Source organism: Meleagris gallopavo, chromosome 6 (assembly GCF_905368555.1).
Source record: "Meleagris gallopavo chromosome 6, MGAL_WU_HG_1.1, whole genome shotgun sequence".
Taxonomy (NCBI): domain Eukaryota; kingdom Metazoa; phylum Chordata; class Aves; order Galliformes; family Phasianidae; genus Meleagris; species Meleagris gallopavo.
Genome location: NC_139409.1, coordinates 28,723,244 through 28,733,459, shown reverse-complemented (window position 1 = coordinate 28,733,459; position 10,216 = coordinate 28,723,244). Strand labels below are relative to the sequence as shown.

At 41.4% G+C, this 10,216-nt stretch overlaps 1 protein-coding gene across 5 annotated transcripts in view; it reads left to right on the top strand.

Moving 5' to 3' along the window:
• Positions 1-410: 410 nt before the first annotated feature.
• SNX13 (sorting nexin 13) overlaps positions 411-10,216 on the top strand; it is a 65,314-nt gene continuing 55,508 nt past the window's right edge. For 2 of the 5 annotated variants that reach the window (XR_014883877.1, XM_085226159.1), the window contains exon 1: positions 411-698. Coding sequence is in view for 4 of the 5 variants with exons in the window: in XM_085226159.1 (XP_085082285.1) it covers positions 687-698 (12 nt within the window). In the remaining variant the exon portion in view is untranslated. The remainder of the gene's footprint in view (positions 699-10,216) is intronic. The other 3 variants (XM_085226158.1, XM_085226156.1, XM_085226157.1) reach the window with 2 other exon arrangements.

Below are 10,216 nucleotides of genomic sequence, written 5' to 3'. Positions count from 1 at the left end.
CAGGAAAAAGATGCTGTACATCTTATTGGTGCATCAGGCATGCTGCTTAGTCAAAAATGTAAGAAAACACTTAAATGAGCATTTGCAAAACTGCTGTGTAGAGCTCAGAGGAAGAAAAAAAAAACAAATGCTGTGTCTCGGCAGAGACGAAGCAAAAAGCTGCCTTGGAAAACAACACCTGAAGTTCTGCGGTCCTCAACTTCTCCCTTCGGCATGCACAGTAGTTCAGACCGCTGTTAACCAAGGCCTGGCTCTGGCACCCGAGCCCTCCCGGCCAGAATTTATCAGGGCCGGGCCTTGGCAGAAGTCCGAAGGCGGTCATGACCGCCCCGGCTCAGGTAGGCAGCACAGCACCACGAGTAGCGAAGGGCCGCGCCGAGGCGGGGAGAGGATGGATCCGGCCCCGGTAGGGGCGGCCCCGGGGCCCGCGGCCCCAATGGGCGGGCGGGGAGCAGCGGCGGCGGCGCACGTAGCTCTCCCAAGATGGCGGCCCGTCCGGACCGAGCTGCCAGGGCGGCTGCGGGGCTAGGGGCGGTGGGCAGCCGCTGAGGGAGGCGGCCGGGGACCGGCGGAGCTCGCCTCGCCTCCCCTCCCCTTCCCGCCGAGTAGGGGGAGCTTTCCGCGCGGCCGCCGGGCTTCACCATGCTGCGGGGTTAGAGCCGCGGAGACGCCGCAGCGGGGTAATAATGTTAGCAGAGGTAAGAGCGCTGCTGAGGCCGGTGGGCTGCGGAGGGGTGGGAGCGGCGCCTCGCCCGGCCGAGTGAGCGGACATGCGCCGGAGCCCCGCGGGAGGAGGGTCTGCTCTAAGCCGGGGCCTCCGAGCTGCCTCGGTAGCAGGCAGCCCGCCCCGCAGCCGTGCAAGGGGCAGCGCCGGGCCCCCGTTATCGCCCTGCTGCTTCCCAGCCTGCGCCCTTCCTCAGCCTGGAGCCGCCAGGGCGAGGCAGGGCGGGAGGGGAGCGCACTTGCGGTGCACCCGGCTCTCCGTGCTCGCTCCGCGCGGCGGCACCGAGAGGCCGAGTCGGGGCGGGCCCTCCCGGTTCGAGGCCGCGGGGCCGCTCCTCCGCGGCGGGCGGCGGTTCGGCGAGTTACCTGGGCAGGAGGCCTGCTTAGGCCTCGCATTGGAGGGTGTGTCCGGCTGCCGTTCCTGCTTCAGCCCCCGGCCGAGAGAGCGTGGGGCAAAGCTCTGCGAAGCCCTTCTGACCTCCCCCTCGTCAATGGCTTTGCTTAGTGTTTTCTTTCTTCTTAAAGGGCTTAAACCAAGCAGTTTTGCCTCTGCTGGGCGTAGGCATTTATAGAAGTGAGTTGCATCTTCCTGAGGGGGTCAGCCCTAAAGCAATGGGACAGAGCCGAGGGGATGAGTGTGTCTGAGGGTCTGTGTGGATTGAGAGAGGCTGACTGTCGGAAAGTGGTCCTAGGGAAGCTTGTGTGGTGTCAGCTGTGGTAGAAGGGACTTTCCCCTGTACTTAGTTTTGTCTACACAGACTGATTGATTTTCTATTTTTAATGTGTCAACAAGGTGCCTGGCATACAGACACTTCTCAGACACGGTGATTACGTTACCTGCATTACGTGTTTTCAGTTTATCATTTTATCCAGCACTGAAGGTTATTTGTCCAAAGTTGAATTCTCTTAAGCCCTAAGAGTCTTAAGGGATGAAGACTTGCATTCTGGCACCTGAGAAATTCAGCTTTGCTTTCCTCAATGACAACTAAAAAGGTATACTGACGCTTCTAATTTGCATCAAAGTTTCAGAGCATTAGACTACTTATTCTGCAGTGTGCTGAGCTCTGAGATTCCGCCAGGAGGACAAAATTTGCCGAATGTGTTAAACATGTAAAAATACAGGACTTATTTTTGCGCACAGGATATTTACTGAGTGGTCAGCATTAATGATCTGCTTGAAGTGTTGATAGGAGTCATGCATTAGCAGTGCTAATTTAGATTATTTTAAGGGTAGCATGGAATGTTCTGGGTCATTGCCTCATTCGACTGTTGGTTCTGTTTGGTGATGGCTGTGTGTGCCTTGTCAAATGGCACTGGTATAGCAGCATGGATGATATTTCGGCCATTGACTTTCAGAGATAAAAACCTTGAACTTATGCATGTAATAACCAGTGGTAAATAGCCTTGGTATCTATTTGAAGGACTGGATTCTGGTGTCCTTCTAGCTTCCATTTATAAACTCATTGTAAACATGATGCTTTGGGATGAAGCATTCCACGCCTGGTATCTGCCAAGAAGACAAAGTTTTAAAATTTTGGGGTGTCCAGTGAAGTTGCAGGCAGGCTTTGATTGGCCAGAACAGCAGCTGTGGGGAGGAGTTCTTTGAACAACCAGACAGCTGTGCAGTGGCAGCAGCAATGTTGGCAATTTAAAAACGAACAAGAAAAACCTTCTGACATATGAACTGGAAGGAGTCCTTCTCATCATGCTTTTTTTGGCTGTTCCAATTGTGACTTGGAAGCAAAATCATCTTGTGAAAATTGTGTACATGCTTGCAAACTGTTTCACACTTCACAGGAAAGTGCAGATTGCTTCAAGCCTACTAATGCATATACAGTATTCTGTGAATTCTTAAATCTCTCTTTTTTTAAAAAAAAAAAAAACAAAAAAAAAACAAAAAAAGCACTTTATCAGTGAGAAATTAGGTGGAGTATGTGGCGAGCTGTCAGGTAGCACAGTTGTGAGAACTATGTGTGACCTGAGGCCAGATAAATTTGAATATCTGAATGCAGTTACCTCCTAAAATATAGAGACTATGCAACTAACTTTTGGAAGGAGGAACACTGACAGCCATTAAGTCTTTTTTATTTTTATTTTTTCCTCTCTCGAAGTATCTAGTTATTTAAAAGTAATACACAGTAAAATATCAGAAAGCCTCATTTGTTGGATATTTGTGGACTTTGCTGCCTAAAATGACCAGGGTCATTTCTTTTTCATTTTTTCATTTCTTCACTAGAAACTTGGGAAGAAATCCTGCAGTCAGTGCTAATTTTATAAAGTAAATATTTAGGAAAAAAATATTAAGTCTGCATTGTTGAGCCTGAAGAAGAGGCAGAATCTGGTTCTACATGTACTTTTATCACACAGTAAAAATGTAGTTTCTCAGAATCAGTTTCCTAAATCCTTGCACTGCTTGAACATATGCAGACTCCAGCAGATTCAGTCCAGTTCTGATACAATTGGGATATAATCAGTAGTTTCAGGGGAAGATCGCAGTTCCTGTCCAGAAAAAGTACCAGGTTTTATTTTTTTTTTGTTTTCATTTTTTTTCCCTTATGCACATCCTATTTTAGTTGCATCAGAGATCACACTGCTGGGTGCTAGACAAATATATTTATTTACCTGCCTGAAGACCACTCCCCAGTTTTTCATCTTGGCCACTGGAACTCAATTCCACAGCCATATTGAATACATTCTTTCTGTGGCATTCAGAGTGCTTCTGCAGTGGCTGCTTCTCCAGTTGGCTGGAGTGTTGATCCTTGTGACTTTTCACTTGTTTCCTTCTGCTTGTTCATCAGATGTCATCTTTGCCTTTTAAGACCCGCTGAATTTTGTTTCCATGTGACTTCCAACTTCAGCACTCAGTACTGGTTTTCTTCTTGCATGGACACAAGTTGCCCTTGTCTAGCTCTTGTGTCTTCACAGCTGTCTTCACCGATCTTCTACTTCTATGCAGGGACAACTGTCCTGCCCTCACCACAGCATGGCAGCTGGTGTTCAACAATGCTGACTGGTGCTGGTTAATGTCACTTTAAATTCAGACAGGGAAAAACATTAAATTGGATTTCAATGATACTTAGTTCAGAAGATGTATTAAAATTAAAAATGGCAACTTGCAACCAAGTGGCAGTCAGTATTGCCTCTGGAAGCATAAGCTTTAGAAAAAATGAGGAGCATGTTCCTTCTCCAACTAGTTATTAAACTGGCAATTACATCCTTCTGAGTTTGTCAGTATTTAGTTTAATTCTTAGCAAGCGAGTACTGTGTTGTAGTAACTGTCTAGTGACAGTTGAGGAGCTTTTGAAATTTGACCGAGTAGGAAAACTTAGTTTTTGCTTCCTTGTCTACAACTGAAAATGAGCCCTTCAAAATGAACTCTGAGATGGTGGTATGTCTTGTTACTGCAGCCTCTGATGGATAACTCACTAGCAACAAGTAGTACATTTTCTTTCAGTTAAACTGTATTTTATAAATAAAAGGTCTAGACCAAACTTAATCTTGTTAAACTTTGATAGCTGCTAAGCCCTGAGAGGTGTTTTCAAGGAAAACAGCAAATTAGTCTGACTTATAACAATAAAGATTGACCCAGCAGCTTGTTTTGACTTACTTTAGAATAATAATGAATTAGTCTTATTGAAACAGTAGCACATTGTAATGTATACGTTCCTCCAGCCCTGAAAGAGGAAGGATGCAGTGAACTATACTATAACGTTATTTTGTTGTTGTTGTTGTTCTTAGATAAATAGCTGTGGAAGGCTGCTCTGATGCATTGTGTAGCTGAACTTTGATTTGCTAGCAGGGGCAATTTGAAGTGTGCAGACAATTAACCAGGACGCAGAATTAAATTAGTTTTCTGTCCTTCCGTGAAACTTTTGTGTTGGAGTGCCTGTGTTTTGTGACACAATATCTATCTGGAGGATCAGTTGCAAACCTTTGGGAGGTAAAAATCCTGTCTTCCTCTTTCTTTTTATTCTGTAAATGAAATCTTCCCAGTCCCTAATTGTTGTTTTGACAACTATTTTGATAACTGAATTTTGTGGAGCCTCAGATAAAATTAGTTCAGGAATGGTAAAGTTGGGAAAGTTAACATTATAAAAAAAAAAAATAGCTGTTACGTGTTCCTAATATTTGTTTTTAAATGTTTTCTTAACTATTAGGAGATGATAATGTTTAAGTTCTCAGGACTGTCTTTGTTTAGGTGGCCATAAACTGCTTAGGTTGAATGCAGAGTTGTGCAACAGTTCTAAAATGTCAGTCTGTACAGTTCCCCAAAACAGTGTGGTAAAGGAAAAGTGTAAATTTCCTTAGTTCAGTAAAAATAGTAACAGCTTGTCTGGTTAGATAGCTGGATGAGCTTATATGTTGGTAGTGCTCTCGGGGAATTAACTCTGGTTTAAATGTGTTTGTTCCTTTATCTCCACCCTTACAAAGATGACAAAGCATGTTTTCATTTGAACTAACATTAGGAGAATAGCTATTATTAGAAATGAGAAACTGGTGATGTAGTGTATAAGTTATTGGTAACACTTGAGAATTAATATTTTGAAGTCCCATTAACACTTTTCACTGTCACTTGGCCGAAAGCATCGAGGCTGAAATAATAGAAAAATCAATTGTAATTGGCACTTCCAGTTACATGAGAGAGAAACTTCAGGAAGTGCAAGACATCATGATCTTGGACTTAATTGCTTGTTCTCTCTTTAAAATTATTATTCCATAAATAACGTTTTTGATTTCTGAATTGGAGAAATGAGCCATTATTTCATTATGTAAACATATGGGAATATTTGACAGGAACACTCTAACCTTGTTTACATGAGTTCAGTAGTTTCACCTTAAAACGATGACTGTGTAATTATGATTATATTTATGAGCATTTATATGCATTTACTTCTAATGTGAGTAAGTGTAGGTGGTGTGTATGTTCAGCTGGGGATTTCCTTTATTACTGTCGTTTCTTTTGGATATATGTCAATTTCTATCCTCTTAGAGTTTGGAAATACCTGTCAAACATTTTGTTCTTGTTCAAAAGCAGAAATAGCTGTAAAACCCTTGGAGAAAGGATGTAGATTTCTGATGACTTTGGTGTTGACTGGTTTGTTGAAGGAGATGTGTTGCAGGGAAAACACTATGAACTAATTTTATGTGAATTTAATCATTTGGCATACTATAAATATTTTAAATGCCTGATGAATTTTTTGACTCATTTCGTTCAAGGGTGATTTTCTGAAAATACAGGGACTTCTTACAGCAGAATATGGAATTTGACCTTAATGGTTATTTCAATAATATATTAGTTTAAGGGGCACTGATAAAATGGTTTCAAACATACTGAGCCTTGCATTTCTGTGCATTTTCCCACACAGTGTACATGAGATTTGTTAAGACCGATTTGAACCTCACCAGGTAGTCAGAAAGCCAGGTGCCAGCAGAAGAGAAACCCTTCTCTGCTTGCTCACTTTCTATTGAAGTCTCACCTACACTAGATAGCACGGATGGTACACGTGCTGCAGCTTGATGTGACTGGAAGAATTTTTGGTATATGGATCTATTAAATAGCAAGAACTTATTTTTGTTTCACAGATGGGAGGAATACGTGCTTATTCGAGTGAGAGGTAATGCAGCCTAGTAAAAGTTGGCAGGTACCCGTTTTTGGGATCATTGATGTCAAAAATATTTAGTTCAGTATTGCTGATAGAGCTTTGGGTCAGAAGATGAACTAAATGCATTTTCTTTCTAAGAATGTTCACGAATTGGGAATCTCTGACTTAGTAGAGAATGAACTGCTGAAATGCAGTTGTACTCTTATTACATTGTGATTTATCTTGATGCCTGTTCCTCTGCCTTTCTTACTTTAATCCCATCTTTCTGGGAGGAACGGGGTGATCTGAATTCCGTTTCATCTGAATCTGCTTGTATCACAGTGCTATTGTATTAGTATTCCATAAATATTGCCATTTTAAGATCACTTATTTCTATTCCTCCATAAATGTTTGCAATCCTAAGAATTAACTCTACTCAGCACTTGTGCCTTATAAGGTGGTATGTTTTAGGCTGTCTCCAGCAATACAAGCGACTGGACTCAAGCAGGAAGTTTGCATTGCCACATATCTTGTAGGATGTTCTGCACTTCCACTTTTCCTGTTGACGCTGTCAAACTGGAGTAAAGTAGAAAATACTCTAGAAGTTGACTGTGGATTTCTTGTTATAGCTAACTGATGATGAAACAGTGCTTCGGATTTGGGATACTGTCTGTCATAGCTCTTAATCAGCGCTGAAAGCTTGGAAAGAACGTGCCTGATATTCCTGGTCATCCTATAGTTAGAAACAGACATTCCAGACCGTGAGGATGAGTTAAGAATCTGGTGGCAGATGGGGCTGAGGAAATAAGAATCTGTCTTGTATAGCTGTAGAAAGAATAATTGTTTTAAAGCTTTGCTGATCATAAAAATGATCTTGGAACTGTTTGACTTCAGGGTGTGATGAAACCTTGCTCGGTGCTATTCTAAGAACTGCAGCTGCAGGCTGAGGAGCAGTGTCTGTGGTTAGTGCTGGATCCTTTCTTCATGGAGAAGCTGACACCTCTTCTTTCTGTTCTGTTAAAATAACCCCTAACCTTGTTTATTTTCAGGGTTTTGCTCCATGTTGTAGTATAATATTACGTATGCTTCAGAAAAAAACATAATGATTTTTGTAATGTCTTGAAAATATTATGATCAATAATACTGAAATAGTTCTTCAAGCAGATATGTATTCCTTGTCCACCTGCAAATGCACCTGTATTTTGTGTGCAGTTTTTTCCCCAAATACTGTTCTGAACATTTTTTCCAGCATATGTTGGTATGTTTGTCACTGGTACATAGCTTAGATTTTAATATTGAAATCTGCTTGTGGTGCCTAACCTCTTCACATAATTTGAAGAAGTGTGCTCTGTGTAGTGTTTTGTATATTCCAGTTTGTATTTCTGATCACATAAAATGAAATGTCCTCATCTTCTGTAAAATGTAGACTTTAATATGGTAATATTCTATCTTGTGATTCAGTTACAAATCTAGTCCAATGATACATGCAGAACAACCAAAATGGAGTTACATTATGGCTCATGTACTGCTTCTCTATGATTTTAAGATTATTGGGGAAAATAAATGTTTTGAGATGTGTGCGTGTGAATGTGACTAATTGTTTTGATAAGAAGGTATTTCTTTACAAGGCTGGAAGAATAAGGCTTTATTTTAAATTTTTACTCCCGTTAGAGATTTCCCTTTCACAATCAAAATTCATTTTTCTAAACTGAGTTCAGTAGTTGTGTTAAATAGTTACTGTGAGCATACAGGTATTGAGTAGTGCCTTGCTTTGTGACAATATACACTGCATTACCCCTTCCGTGTTTCATACTTGTGTTAATTTCACCTGCATGAATAAAACTTATTTCAAAAGTTTTGTATGTTCCTTTACGCTATTTTTAAAGTTTGGACTTTGGATAGCATTGCTCTTCTGTCTTCAGTTGGCAGTTGTCCTACTACAGCTTCTTAAAGAATTCTTCAGAAGATTATGAGTTAGAAATAGAGACCAAAGGCAAACTTAGTTTAAATAAATGTCCGTAAGTGCTTCTTTTACTTTATTGGGTATTTTCCTTTATTGAATTCTTCAATTAATGTTGGTTTGCTCTGGCCAGTTACTGTTTTTAATTTTGCTTTATTTTACGTACTGTATTTTCTTTTGTTTTCTGTTTGAAATTGTTTTGGTTTAATAATCTCAACATGTTAACATTGGCTTGCGCTCTTCTTAATTTTTCTCTTGGCTTTTCAAGATTCATCCTTAACTGTGTTTTCCAGGGATCAAAGTAACCACACTGCTCTTGTATAGAAAGTCTTTTTTTCATATGAAGGCTTCCATCTTGCTGCGTGGCACTTCATTGTTTATTGCTTGTCACTGACATGTTTCTTCTTCTTCGTTTTTCTTCCTTAGGTATTTATCTTTGTGTTCTTGCAGGTATTACTGAGTAAGCCATATATTTTTCTCTAGATGTGCTGTATGCCTAAAGAAATGTAAGATACTGAGTGTCATTTCCCATTAGAATTGACTAGATCTGGTTTAGGCTGCTGCTCAAGGGACTGCTCCATTCCCCCCACTTCAACTGGCGTGACGCTGCTCCTTGTTTGGGGTCTGGCAGCTGAGCAGCAGCCCCATGAGGAGTGAGGTCTTCTGGAGTGGGATGAGGCAGGAACACAGAATTCCTGACAGTGGCTGCATGATCCAGTGGGAGGGAAGTGCCCAGGGCCTGCCCGCGTTTACTTCTATTTTAAATCTAAATAGAACTAAACTCTTAATGAATTCTTGTCTTTTTGTAAATGGGGATCATCCCTTTTCCTTCTGTGCTTCTGTACATCTAAAATAGTTACTCGCTAGATCCACTTTGCTTAATATTTTCTTGTTCTTGATGTTGAGCAAGTGACAGTGACTGGGGTTTGTAGGTGCGTTCTGTAAACTTTCACTGAGAGCTGAATACTCCAATAACTCATTTTCATTTGCTGGAAATATTCCATGCCCTGATGCTTGTTTGAGAATGAAATGTTCTAGAAGTTCACAGAATTATCCCTCTGTGTTTGTTATTTGCGGATATTATTTGCCGTCCTCTCCAGTACTGCTGTATGTGCACCAGGGAGCCATCCAGGATGTAGCTGGCACAGTGACTCTGACCCATGCTGTGTGTGAGAAAGAAGGATGAGATTGAGGCTAAAATACTCATCAGGTGCACAACAAGCTGTTTGCGTATACAGAGGCCAAGTGGACAGAGGGCATGGGGCAAGAGAAATTGGAAGAAATTGTAGGAAGCATTTGTCTACTTGCACATAGATTTGTTTCTGAGCTACACACTGCAGCCTGCTAGCATAGCAAATCATAACACATCACTTAGATAAACCTTGCGAAGCTTGAATATTTTGAATGCAGCAAGCAAAATGATTTTGCCAATGATGACATTGAGGAAGAAGTGAAAAGTGCACAGAATGTTGAGAAAGAGATGATCAGTGTGACCGTGGTTTACCAAAAGGGTTGGTGAATCAAGTGCCACTTGGAATTAAGAAGGTAAAGCAGACAAGCCATAAGGACTGAAGGAGGGATTGGAAAAGAGGATGTTAAACACATCGGGAAGAAAGATTGGGAATATTTCAAATCAGCATTTCCATTACATTAATCCCACAGGAAAAAAAAGTCAATAATATTCAAAGGCTCTTTTTTCGTCCCCTCTGAAACAGGGACATTTTTGCCTTACCCTAGAAATGCTGCTTTTTTTTTTTTTTTTTTTCCTCCCTCTTTGGTCAGGCACTGTCCATTCTGCAAAGAATTAGGCATCAATTGATGCTTAATGAAATTGCAGTCTTCTTTGGATGTTGAAGAATGCTGAGTGATTTGGACACACAGGTCTAATTTTGTTTCTCTTTATGCAGTTGAATTATATCTTGTCCAGAAAAACAGTTGTAAGGAATTAGAA